Raw genomic sequence first — 14,452 nt, 5'->3', positions numbered from 1 at the left:
ATAGGTTAGGGAATAAACGCAACTGCCTCTTAGTAAAGCATATCAGCCAACTGATGGGAGAAGCAGGCACACTGGAGTATAATCTAACCGTATGGGGTATTCAAGAATGTGTTTACGGCAGAAATGCAGAGCACTGGGCACTGTAACGAGGCAGTTAGTAGAAACTGGTTAAGAGAGCATCTGCTGTACAGACTTCTCACCATCACTTTCAGACCACTTAGTAATCGGCATCCTCTCTACCCAGCCAAATTTTATTTCCCACTTCTATTTAACAAGAACCCTCCCTTCAATTACATGTGCTATATTCCCTCCTTTTGCTTTTATCGTTTATCCTCTTCATCCAAAAAAATGCCCCCTTTTCCTCTCTGCCTATGGAAATGGCACCACCTTTCAAGCCCAGCACAAAGATTTCTCATCACCAGCTCGGGCTTCATTATGTCCCTTTCCTACGAGCTTATATGGTACTTAGAGTCCATATCACAAAATTTATCCCTTTATTATATTGTAATCCTTCATTATCCCCTTTTTCCTGCATTAATCTTTCCCTTTCTGCTGGGTTATTCCTATTAGCACACAAGTATGTTCGAATATCTTCCAACTTATTTTTTTTTAAGTACTAAAAGCTGCATACTCCCCCCAAATACCACACTATTTCTCCTCTCCCTTCACAGCCATATTTCCTGAAACAATTGCCTATTCATGCCTCTCCTACTTGCTTACTCCCGTGTACTTTAACCCTCTAAATCACTACAGTATGGGCTTCCGCCCTTGTCACTCCTCAAGCCAGGACCCTTAACATCCTTATGCTGTCCAATCCAGTGATTTCTCTGTCCCCTTACTTGACCTCTCAGTGCCATTTGACAGTTGAGGACTTCCTCTTTCTAGAAACTTCCTCTCTTGCCTTCTGAGACATTACTTTCTAGATTTTTCTCCCACCCACTGGCTAACAATCTCAGTTTCCTTCCCCTAGTCCTCCACCTCTAATAAATTCTTAATGTCATGTTCATTCAAGGATCCATCCCTCTTCTCGCTCCCTCTTCTCTCCCCTAAGTCAATGGTTTGCAAAAGGGACAGAACCAACTTCTAAAGAAACTTTGCAAATTTAGGAACAAATAATTTCTAAATTTCAAAAATTTCATTTTTGGGACGAATAATAGTATTTAGTAAGGAAGGCCAGAGATGCTGTCCTGCAATTCAAGAGACAATCCCCAACAATGAAGACTTGTCTCATGTCATGACTTTCAAATATCCACACCAGATAGCCACATGGGCGAAAAACCTACCTAGACCCTAACTCAGGTTTATAGATAGAATATTATGATGGGTTTTAATACACTTTAACTGTCAAGAAAATGCAACCACTGTGAAAATTAATGGACAACTCTCTTTCCCATGAGTTGACTATAGCGTATTTTGGGAAATCAGATAACCAATGGAAGTGAAGGCCCATCTGAGATGCCAAAACTACACAACTGTCTCACTCTGTGAGAGGAGCAGTCATGTTCACGTGATTTTACATGGAGGTGAGGTACTTCCTATCCTGAATTCTGCTTTATTTTCTCCACATGGGAAGCTTCTCACCATCTAGCATACTTTATCTCTTACTTAACTATTTTTTTGATTAACTCCTTCCTCCCACTAGAACCTAAGTTCCGTGACTACAGAAACTTTCATTTTGCTCACTGCTCTATCCCCAGCATGCTGTACAACAGCCAGTATAGTATCTGATATATACAAAGGCTCAGTAAATATCATGGGCGCAACCTGATTACTTCATGTCTTCTGTGGTCATTAACAAGCACTTCCATATTGAAACACATTAAAAAATACTTTTATTTCTCTATCATATTACAGTTAGAGCATTATATTGATTTTTTTTAAACTGTGGGCATAGATAGGTTATATTAGCTATAGATATCATGCCAAGATAGTAGAGGGAAGATTTCAAAATACCTGCTATATAAAGGCAGGACCGGGTCTCACAGAGTTGAGAAGCACTGGCCTGTGTGAGCTTATTTTTAACTCATACCTCTCTTCGAAACACCATACTCACAAATCCAACTTTCTCCTTGACAACTCCAATTAAAGGAACCAAAGACATCTCAAATTTAACATGCCCAAATGGAAGTTGATTCTCAACCCACTCAATCTCCCTCAACCCTATGGAGACTGAGAAAATTGCCCCAGTGACTCCAGAAAGCTAGGAATCACCTTTCAGTCTCCCTTTCCCTGATCCCTACTCCAGTCTACCAACAAATCCTCTACTGTCTATCTTCAAAGCATATCTGGAATCCATCCACTTCTACTAGCAAAACCATCACCTTGACCCTCACTGCCTCTTTTTTGAACTATAATGGAATCTCCTAACTAGTTGCCTGCTTCAGCTCTTTCCCCTCTGCAGTCCATTCTCCAAACAGCAACAAGAGTGCTCATCTCAACAAGTGCTTCTTCCCTCTGAACTGAGAATAAAATCCAACCTTCAGTCATGGCCTCTAGGATCCTGCACAACTGGCTCCCTGATTAACTCTCCAATGTTACCTTACAGCACTCTCCCCTTCACTTACTACACGCCAGCACACACATCTTCCTTCACTTCCTAAAACAAAGCAAACCCTCAGGATCTTCCCTCTGCTGAGACTCTCCTATCCTCCAGCCTCTTTTGCCCGGCCCCTCCCCTACACAGACAGACAGACACACACACACACACACACACAAACACACTGTGAGCAGCTAGCTCCTTCTCGTCCACAGGTCTCTGCCTAACTGGCACCTCCTCGGAGGCCTCCCCTGATAATTCAACCTAAAGTTCCTGAGATTCTCTTTCTATCGTTTTCTTTCATGGCACTCATCACAACTTGTAATTATAAATGTACTCTTGGGACTTCCCTGGTGGCGCAGTGGTTAAGAATCCACCTGCCAATGCAGGGGAAACGGGTTCGATCCCTGGTCCAGGAAGATCCCAGGTGCTGCGGAGCAACTAAGCCCGTGCGCCACAACTGCTGAGCCCTGCACTCTATAGAGCCCACGAGCCACAACTACTGATAGTGAAGCCCGCGCTCCCTAGAGCCCATGCTCCGCAACAAGAGAAGCCACTGCAGTAAGAAACCCGTGCACCACGATGAAGAGCAGCCCCCGCTCGCCACAACTAGAGAAAGCCCGTGCACAGCAACGAAGACCCAACACAGCCAATAAATAAAAAATAAAAATATAAATAAATAAATGTACTCTTTCTTTACTTTTTAATGTCTGGCTCTCCCACCAAAATATAAACTCCGTAAAAACAGGAACCAAGTCTATTTTGTTCACCATCACATATGCATCAGCTAGATTGGTGACTAGCATGGGGCTTGGCAAAGAGCAGACACTCAGTAACTATTTGTTGAAAGAAGGAATTAATGAGTCACCCTTGAATCCAACCCCTCCCTCACCAGCAAAAGCCATTTGTTACCAAGGCCTGAGAATTTTACCTAAGAAATGTCCCTCAAATCTTTCCCCTTTAATCCATTCCCACTGCCATTCTAAACGTGCACATATTGTCTGGGTAATTTTACCACCTTCTTAACTGATCTCCTTGCCTCATCTCTCATCTATCCAGTCCATCGATAACATCACCATTCAAGTCATTCTACAAAGAAACAACCTAATCCAAACATGATCTTACTTCATTTCTGCTTGAAGAACTTCCCCCGTTTACCCTCTATTTACAAAAAACACACTAATCCAAACATGATCTTACTTCATTTCTGCTTGAAGAACTTCCCCCCTTTACCCTCTATTTACAAAAAACACAGAAAAGGGCGCTGGCGCCAACCTACCTTCCCAGCCTTATCCCTCACAACCTCCACTACGCACACATCCACTTTGACTCCAGACACATCCCAAACTAAGATGGTTTCCTAACACACCGTGTATCCCACTCTGTGCCTCCGATGTTCCCTCTGCTTGGTAAAATCCTGGGTACCCTACAAGGCCCAGTTCAAATGTCACTTTTTTTAGGAACCCTCCCTAAACCTTCAGAGACAGAATTAAGCTTCCACAGTCTGCAGAAACACTCATCATCTTGCCTGGAGAGTCAGTATTTGCACTGTGGATTAACAGACCACTAGGCTTTGGAGATTTACAAGGTTAAGGCACCTTGGGCAAATTATTTACTGTTCCTAGGCTTTTTTTTTAAGTTATAAAATATTTTTAATTGTGAAAACAGTCAATAGAGGTTGACAACGCAAATGTTATCTCAAAACATTTTCCCGTGGTTCCTGAATTTGCTAGGTTCCTATGTACCAGCAAGTCCCCATAGCAGTTCTCAGGTTTCATGGTTCCTTTCAGATATGTTTTGATTGATTACATGTATATACTGCTTGGAAACAAAAGTCCATGTGATATTAAAACAAACAAACAGGGGCTTCCCTGGTGGCGCAGTGGTTGAGAGTCTGCCTGCCAATGCAGGGGACACAGGTTCGAGCCCTGGTCTGGGAAGATCCCACATGCCGCGGAGCAACTAAGCCCGTGTGCCACAACTACTGAGCTTGCGCGTCTGGAGCCTGTGCTCCGCAACAAGAGAGACCGCGATAGTGAGAGGCCCGCGCACCGCGATGAAGAGTGGCCCCGCTTGCCGCAACTAGAGAAAGCCCTCGCACAGAAACAAAGACCCAACACAGCCAAAAATAAATTAATTAATTAATTAATTAATTAATTTTAAATAAAACAAAAAAAGTCTTCTGTGTACCCACTGTACCTCTTGGGTACCTTGATGACAAAATTTAAAAAAAAACAAACAAAAAACTTGTGTCTTTCAGGTACTTCAATTACAATATGGGAAAATAATACAATAGCAGGACTGTTATAAGGACTAAGAATTGAAAAAAACTTAGCACAGACCTGGCAATAATGAGACTCACTACGTATTAGCTATTATTTATTAACCTAAACTGTGTGGGTCAGTCTCTGAGATACCGGAAAGCAAAGACTAGGCTTTGGCAATCTGTGTATCCCCATGACCTATCATCTGGCCCAAGAACACACCCAGTAACTGTTTCTCACATAAAAATGAAGTTGAGCTTGAGAACTGCAATGGCAATGTCTGATTAGGTCAGAGAATCTTTAGGGAACATCAACAGTATTTTATATTGATATGGAATCAGGCTGTATATTATCATGTATCTATCAACTCTAAGCATTAATAGCCCAAACGATTATCGTTCTAATGCTCTGGCTCACCGTGACAATTTTTATTACAATCTTACTTGGCTTCTTTCTCTGGATTATTACTTTCCGGGGCCTGTGCTAATTAGCATGAGTTTTAAACTAATCATTAGATTTAAAAAGCAATTTTGCAATTTAAATCCATGGCACTTAATTGGCTTCCTACCACAAGGCACTAAATTACCCTGAAACAGCTCCTCGACCTACCATTCTATACGAGAGAATTAAAGTGTTGTACTTGGGTCTTAGAACTTACATTGATGATTCAGAAAATAATATGTTAAAGAGGAGATCGCCTTGCAGCTCCCCCAGTGCCCATAATGGACCGTATCTACATTCTTAAACATCATCTCCATCACTGTAGCATTAAAAGCTAGCTACCCTCCCCCCACCAAAGAAGGGTGTGTGTGTGTGTGTGTGTGTGTGTCTGTGTGTGTGTGTGTGTTTCAGTGGCCGCGTGGTCACACCTCGGGATGCCCTGACTGGCAGGTGGCCTGTTAGGAGTCCTGACATCAGGGTCACCCTGCAGGCAGAGCAGTAAAAGCCTCCCCGCGCGGCAGAGCGCGCCGCGGACGCCTGCGAGCAGTTGCTCCCGTCACATGGGCTACAGTCTCGGCAGGCAGCCCTCCAGGGAGGGCTGGACAAGCACGGCACCCAGCAGGGCGGTCGACAGGGGAATGGGCTGAGAGGCTGCGGGCAACGTGGCTAAGATCCTTCACAGGGCTCGGCGCTCCCTGTGTTTGGAGGGGCAGGACCTTGCACCAACCTCCACGAAGGCATCAGTCAGGTCACTAGCTCGGTCCATCACCGGCAAATGGCGCCCGGCCACGATTTTCACCTTCAGCTTCCCAGGCATCGTCTCGGCTTCGGCCTCTCCTTGGGCTCCTGCAGAAATAAACAAGCGAGTCTGCGCCGAGCGCCCAGCGGGGCGGGGGAGGGACTGGGCCGCGCGGGGTAACTGACAGCGGAGGGCGCGCGGGGGCGCGCCGCGCCGCCGGCCGCCACTTACTCTCGGAAGAAAAAGGGAGCCGTCCTGCGCGGGAACTGAGGCCTCATTCCGGAGAGGCAGCCGGAGGAGTGGCCCCGGTGGAGGCTTCTGACCCGGCTCCACAGCGCTGGCAAGAGAAGAAGCCAGTCAACATCCCATTGAGCCGCAACCGCCCCTACGAGTGTTTCTCCTCCCCCCAAAATGGCGGCTCCCAGGGCGGGGAGGAGGCATCGATCGCTCGGCGCTCGGCCCACTTCTCAGGGGAGGCACTAAATTCGCCGAGAGCAGATGAAGGAGGCGGGACGGACTTCGAGGAAGCTGGTAGGCAGGGAAACGGGTCGAGCCCCGCATCATCCACCGAGCCTGGGGCTGTAGGTCGGCGCCCTGCTGCTTCCCGGGAAGAAAACCGGCCCACCCTCTAGGAACGAAGCGCAGCTGCGGCTCGGTAACTTCTGCAATGCATTTCCAAAAGGCTGGGACAGAAGGAGCAGCAGCGGAGACTGCTAGAGGAGCGATTTCAGTCTGCCTTTAACGACCCACTAGTAGTTCGTGAAATCAGCTTAACTGGTTTCCACCTGGAAAGGGAACAGTTTTTCTTATATCTGAAACAGAGTGAAAAATTTAAGGAACCTCTCGGATGTCGCGTAATTATTCTGCAGTTAACACTCTGTTCAGTCATGTACACGTGTACTAGGTGACAGATGTTAAGGTAGATCTTGGGGGAAAAAAAAAAAACAAAAAATTTCGAAATCCAAAGCCACTGCTTGAAAGAAATTGCCCTGCACTCTTAGATCATCTCAATGTGGTTATTAAACATCTGCAAACCTAAAGATAAGACCTACAATGCTGGCAGTAGTTCAGGACCTCCTACCATAGGAAATTGTGTTCGACTAATTGGACCAGATAAGCTTGATTAAACATCTTGAAGAATCGACCCAATTGTATATATACATAAACATGCTAAAATGAGGCCTAATTTATAAGCTCAGACCATCAGAAAAAGATTAGGGAAGTTGAAACACACACACGCAGGAGGTAACACAAATCACTCCATACCATGCATCAAAAGTAGCAATAACAATACAGGCCATATCAAATACTAAAGTCAGCATTAACTATTCCAGTAAAAAGATTATACCACTGGATTCATCAGGAGTGGAAAATTCCCAAATGAAGATATCAGGATGATATTTTTAACTTTAAAACTACTCAAAAATAAAGGCATCCAAATTGGAAGGAAAGAAGTAAAACTGTCGCTATTTACAGATGACATGATACTGTATAAAGAAAGACTCCACGGAAAAATAGTTAGAACTAATAAATGAATTCACTATAGTTGCAGGATACAAAATCAATGTATAGAAACCTGTTGCTTTCTTTAAACTAATAACCAACTATCAGAAGGAGAAATTAAGAAAACAATCCCATTTATAATTGTATCAAAAAGAATAAAATACCTAGGAATAAATTAATACAAGGTGATAGACTTGTATACTGAAAACTATAAGACATTGGTGAAAGAAATAAGACACAAAATATTGAAAAATATTCCATGCTCATGGATTGGAAGAATTAATATTGTTGAAATGTCCATATTATCCAAAGCTTTCTACAGATTCAATGCAATCCCTATCAAAAATTATAATGCCATTTTTCAAGGACTAGAACAAACAATACTAAAATTTGTATGAAACCACAGAAGACCACAAATGGCCAAAGCAATCCTGAGAAAGAAGAACAAAACTGGAGGTATCACAGTCCATGATTTCAAACTATACTGCAAAGCTATAGTATCAAAACAGTATGATATTGTCAGAAAAATAGGCACACAGATAAGTGGAACAGAATAGGGAACCCAGAAATAGACCCACAAATATATGGTCAATTAAATAACAACAAGGGAGCCAAGAATATACAGTGGGAAACTGGATAGCTACATGCAAAAGAATGAAACTAGACTACTATCTTATACCATAGGCAAAAATTAACTCAAAATGGATTAAAGACTTGAATGTAAGACCTGAAACCATAAAACTCCTAGAAGAAAACATAGGCAGTAAGATCCTTGACATTGGTCTTGGCATTGAAATTTTGGACTGACTCCAAAAGCAAAGGTAACCAAAGCAAAAATCAGTGGGACTACATCAGACTTAAAAGCTTCTGCATAGCAAAGGAAACCATCAACAAAATTAAAAGACAACTTACTGAATGGGAATACAAATCATATATCTGATAAGGAGTTAATACCCAAAATGTATAAAGAATTAAAACAACTCAATAGCAAAAAATCAAACAATCTGATTTTAAAATGGGCTGAGGATCTAAATAGACATTTTTCTAGAGAAGACATACAGATGGCCAACAGGCACATGAAAAGATGTTCAGCATCACTAATTATCATGGAAATGCAAATCAAAACTGCAATGAGATATCAACTCACACCCATTAGGATGACTACTATCAAAAAGAAAGTTTAACAAATGTTGGAAAGGATGTGGAGAAAAGAGAACACTTGTACATTGTTGGTGGGAGTGTAAATTGGTGCAGCCACTATGGAAAACATTATGGAGGTTCCTCAAAAAATTAAAAATAGAACTACTATATGGTCCAGCTCTTCCACTTGTTGGTATTTGCTGAACACAAAATCACTAATTTGAAAAGATGTATGCATTTGAATTGCAACATTATTTACAAAATAGCCAAGATATGGAAGCAACCTAAGTGTCCCTTGATAGATGAATGGATAAAGAAGATGTGGTGTATGTATATACAGTGGAATACTACTTAGCCATAAAGAAAAACAAGGAAATCTTGCCATTTGTGACAACATGGATGGAACTTGAGGGTATCATGATAAGTGAAATAAGTCAGAGAAAGACAAATACCATATGATTTCACTTATATGTGGAATCTAAAGAAGAAAACAGACGAACAGACAAAACAAAACTAAACTCATAGATACAGAGAAAAGATTGGTGGTTACCAGAGAAGAAGACAGTTGGGGGTGGGCAAAATGGGTGAAAGTGGTCAATTGTATGGGTGGTAACTAGACTTACTGTGTTGATCACTTTGTGGTGTATACATATATCAAATTATTATATCGTACACCTGAAATTAATGTAATGTTACATACCGATCTTACCTCAATAAAAAAAAAAATTACTCAACAGGTTAAATTAAGTACTCTAGGCAGTGGTGACCCAGAATTATCTTTTTAAAGCAAAAATTTCTTCTACAGAAGGAATATTGCTTACATAAGTGAGAAGTTGAACTACCTCAAAATAAAAATCTAAAAGAGAAACCACTGACTTTTTGGACTAGAGAAACCTTTATCCATCCAAACTATGACAAAAGGATAGAGACCACATGCAATGCAAATTTCCTTAGATCTACCTGCAGTTTTTTTATGGAGTCTAACTCTACCCTTAAAAATGCCCTTACCATACTCTCAAGGTCAGCTATAGTACATGATCAGCTAATCCTAGTGTGTTTTGTTTTGTTTTAGTGGTAGAGGTGAAAGAGCTTTTTTTACTGAAATCAAAGCATTGCCATACTACCAGTTTTTCTTTTTAAATACCAAAAAATATAAAGAGAAGAATTAGAAAACTGAAGTTTAGCAACAATCTTAATGGAAAATAACGCATTGTGTTACAAGATGTTGTAATGTAAAAAAAAAAAAAATTGCAAATTGCACAGTTAGAGGTTAGCAGTTCAGCCTCCTAATTAGTAGCCTGAGAGGTACTCGTACATAGCTGTTGCCTTAGGCTTCATCAACAGGAGATTATAATTAAGATGCTTCCTGAAGATTTTTTTTTTTTGGTGGAATTAAGCCTGACTTCAGTTTGTCTTCTAATAATTGCACCAGTTTCTTTTCATTAGTGCTGGGCACAAGGCTGAATTTCCTGACAAATCCATCATGATCTGGTTCCTGATTACCTTCTTTAGCTTCATACCTTGCCACACTTCTTGCATTTTAGATCCTACAGTAAAAACAAGAGCTAATGTATATTGAACATTTACTGTGTACCAGCTGCTGAATTCGGTGCATCTCAGCTTTTATGCCTCCCTAAAAATCTGACATAGGAATTATCAGCTTTCATTTTATAGATGAGGAAGTTGAGGCTTGGCAAAGGTATGGTCATTACCCAAAGTCACAGAGCTGGTAATTTTGGAGGCAGGATTTATATCTAGACAATGCCATTCCAAGAACCCATATTCTTTAAAGGCTGTATGCAGTTTTCCAGTAAATGATGCTTTTCTCTCTGCCTGGAATACCTTTCTCATAGTCATCCGAGAAAACACTTAAGAATTCATAACTCAGTTTAAACGTGACTTCAAATGTCTTCCCTGTTCTCCATAATAAACATACTATGCTACCACTGTGCCTAGCACATGTGTTATTGCACTGTCCTTATACATAATTATTTAGTTGTCTCTCCCCTATTCAACTTTGAGCACCTTGAGGGGAAGGACTGCTTTCTACTCTCTCATCTCGCAATTCTCAGTTCCCTGCCCTGTGCCCCTCATGTGATCAACAAATGTTTGTGGAATTAAGTTTACATAACATTTAACACATATACTATTACTACTTCGCTCTCTCTTCTTTCCTGGCTTCCTAAAACCTGTTAATCTCTCTCTATCCCCTCAAAGTTCAGCTTCTCAAGGGTTGTCTCTATTTCGTGTCCTCTCTTCACCTCCCAGGCACTCCTAAAACTATTTCTATCTGGCTTTAGCTACCACCGCTATACCAATACAGCTTTCACTTAAGGCCATCAATAAACTTTGCTCGCTAAATCCAGTGGACAGTTTGCATTTTACATGACTCTCCATAGCATTTGACAGTTGATCACGTTCCCCTTGAAACAGTCTCCCAAGCTTCTCTTACCTATTCTGCTATATACATCTGTCTTCCCAGCCTGCTCTCTGTCCTTGACAAATAACATGTTTCTCTCAGAGTCCCGTTCTTGCTCCGCTTCTGACTATACTCTCTCCCTAGGTGATCTCATTCATGTTCATAATTTCCATTTCTATCTGTTTGGCTAAGGATTCTCACATTTTTATCTTTAGCCCACAACTTTCTTCTGGGATCTGGACCCACATATACAACTGCCTAGTTCCTATTTCCATTTGGAATATCAAAGCGACCTTAGACTCAACATATCCAAAACGGAATTTATTTTCTTTACCTGTCACACAGCTGCAGCAACAGCAGTTACAACAACAGCAGCAAAATAAAAGGCCCAGTTCTCCTCCACTATGGTCCCCATCTCAAACGGTAGCGTAACCAGATGCCTAGTCAAGTGCTCAAACCAGAGACTCACTGGTTTAAGACTGAGGGTAGATACAAATGACAACTTGAACTCGGTTCAGTTACTTTTGCAGTGATTTACTTCTTTTTTTTAATAGTCATCTTTTATTTATTTATTTTTATAATTATTTTTGGCTGTGTTGGGTCTTCGTTTCTGTGCAAGGGCTTTCTCCAGTTGCGGCAAGCGGGGGCCGCTCTTCATCGCGGTGCGCGGGCCTCTCACTATCGCGGCCTCTCTTGTTGCGGAGCACGGGCTCCAGACGCGCAGGCTCAGTAATTGTGGCTCACGGGCCCAGTCGCTCCGCGGCATGTGGGAATCTTCCCAGACCAGGGCTCGAACCCGTGTCCTCTGCATTAGCAGGCAGATTCTCAACCACTGCGCCACCAGGGAAGCCCCTGATTTACTTCTAAAGCAGCAAATCAGCTGCATAAAGGATAAAAATGAGCCAAATAGGCAGCTAGGTAGACTCATCTTCCCATTGGTTTCCTTGAATCTCATAAAGCCAAGCCCAGTGGATGGTGGGCATCCTCCCCACATTGAGTAAGATGTTCTCCAGCTTCTTAAAGTGACACACATTGCTTTGTGTCAGTAACCAACAATGCACTCAGCGAGCCATGTCACCCAAGTGTAATAAGCAGGCTAAAGGCCTTGACTTTCTTATCGTGCCAGCACCAGGACAAGCTCCCTTTATTATTAGTGTCTGTACTGCAAAGCTGAGAGATTTTCCATTTATGTGTATTTAAGGTCTATCTGGAAAAGTCTAGCCACAGTTGACAATTACCTTTGACTTTTCCTCTTCCTTATCCTTGACATCCAGTGAATCACCAAGTCCTATGGTTTATAACTCCTAAACATCTCTCAAATCCATCTACTTTCCTCCATTGTTTATCACCTGGATGACTGGTATCCCACTTCCACTCTTGGCTTTCCTCTAATCCATTCACCGTGAAGCAGCCAAAGTGATGTTTTTAAATAGTGAATATATTTTCATCACTCTATTTTAGGGGAATTTTTTGCCAAAGACCAGGTGACGCCCCTTAATTCTTGTCAGACGCTTTTCTTCATAAGAAAGTAAAAATGTTCAGAACTTAAAGAGAAGGGCATCAGTCCAAAGTGGGTTTTTTATTCAATTTTTGCCTTGCTGGGTTTGTTTAAAGTCAAACCATGATTCTCCACCTGTGTTAACCTATCACCTAGTGCTAGATTGTTCCATTTCAAGGGGATTGTTTTTCAAATGAATTGTTTCATTTCAGTATATACAAACTGAAATAGATCCCAATTCACCTCAGTTCATTACAAGTTATAAACCTGACCCTTAAAAGTTTTAACTCAACACTATATTTACATGATTTTTCCTTTGCCAGTTAGGTGGCACTAAGAGAGTTTTTAGGATACTATAGGCCAGGCGTCCCCACCCCCCGGGCTGCAGACCGGTACCAGTCCGAGGTCTGTTAGGAACCGGGCCGCACAGCGGGAGGTGAGCGGCAGGCCAGCGAGCGAAGCTTCATATGCCGCTCCCCATTGCTCCCCATTGCTCGCATTACCGCCTGAACAATCCCCCCCATCGCTTACATTACAGCCTGAACCATCCCACCCCGCCACCCCCTGTCCGTGGAAAAACTGTCTTCCACGAAACCGGTCCCTGGTGCCAAAAAAGTTGGGGACCGCTGCTATAGGCCATTATCTTCACAAAGACACTGTCCAATAATGTATCCAATGTACCTTGAAAAGTAAAGCTAGAGATATATATTTACTAAACGTGTCTTGAGCAAGATTCAGCTTCCAAGCTGAACTCACTGTGGACTATTTAGAGGAGGGATGCTAACAAGTGGGGCAGTTAGTAATTACTGCAATTGATGGGAAGAAGAGAAGTGAGCCGAATCTATGGCTGGTGTCCCTGTACAGCCCACTGTGATACGATGCCTATGCAGTCTGTTCCAGACAGTTGCATAAGGGATTTCTAGACCTGCTGTAGGTTGAGCTGCTTCCCACAGGAGGGAGTAGCTTCACACATTACAGGCACCATCCATGCAGACAGCTACTTCAATTCAGATGCGGCCAGTTGAAATTTTAGCAATACCTATGGGAACCATATTGGAACGAGAAAAGTCAACTACATGTCTTTTAATATTAAGGATGTTGGGATTTGAATAAATATTCCAAGTATAAATTCAGCTACATACCTTGGGACCCTTGCTACTACTTAACCTCTGTGGCTTGTCTTGCCTCCAACTTGGGTAAAGAAATTGACCCACTGCCACCACCCCCAGCCAAGGGAAGCTTGCTCAAACACCCCCTGACATATACTACCCCTCAGTGTCTATCTACTGCTACCAAGATAAAAATGAAAATTTCTAATCTGTACTGAAAATTTTTGTATAATCTACCCCTTGCCAACTTTATTAGCTTTATTTTCATGACTCTCCCACTGACCTATTCCAACTACATTGGTCCCCTTTCAGCTGCAAAACAATGCCGTGTTCCATTTCTTAATGACTGATGTTGGGATAACTGAATAGCTGTATGGAAAAGGAAAAATTGTACATGTTCCTCACATAATAATAGTTGGAACTTGTATCACAAAGGAGCACTATCCCTGATGTATAAAGAACGTCTAAAAGAGCTTTTGAAAAATGATTAAGAAATAGAAACAGATGGTTCACAGAAAAAAAAAATCACATGATCCTTGACCATATAGAAAGCTACTCATAATAAAAAAAAGATGCAAATTAATACCATTATGAGTTGCCATTTCTTGCATATCAGGTGGAGAAAAACCCACAAGCTTGACAACATACTCTGTTGGCAAGGCTGTGGGGAAACAGATATTACCATACATTGCTGGTGGGAATGCAAAATTACATAACCCACATGGAGGAGAACGTGGTGATATTCAGGACAAGTACAAATGGATTTGTGTTGACCCAAAACTCTCACTTCCAGAAACCTATCC

General features: G+C 42.0%; 1 protein-coding gene across 25 annotated transcripts in view; it reads right to left on the bottom strand.

Moving 5' to 3' along the window:
- The window catches only part of C2CD5 (C2 calcium dependent domain containing 5), a 94,621-nt gene extending 81,601 nt beyond the window's left edge, over nt 1-13,020 (bottom strand). For 3 of the 25 annotated variants that reach the window (XM_082419616.1, XM_082419626.1, XM_082419634.1), the window contains exons 1-2: nt 6,212-13,013; nt 5,969-6,087 (exon numbers count right to left, since the gene is read on the bottom strand). In XM_082419616.1, coding sequence (XP_082275742.1) covers nt 5,969-6,058 — 90 coding nt within the window. In that variant the 5' untranslated portion in view covers nt 6,059-6,087; nt 6,212-13,013. Of the gene's footprint in view, nt 1-5,968; nt 6,088-6,211 lie in introns of all 25 variants that reach the window. The other 22 variants (XM_082419622.1, XM_082419624.1, XM_082419625.1 and 19 more) reach the window with 17 other exon arrangements.
- Between the last annotated feature and the right edge of the window lie 1,432 nt (nt 13,021-14,452).

The sequence above is a fragment of the Balaenoptera physalus genome (genome assembly GCF_965194825.1).
Source record: "Balaenoptera physalus genome assembly, chromosome: 13".
NCBI lineage: Eukaryota > Metazoa > Chordata > Mammalia > Artiodactyla > Balaenopteridae > Balaenoptera > Balaenoptera physalus.
Note: the sequence above shows the minus strand (reverse complement) of the source record. Positions and strands in the feature narration are given on the sequence as shown.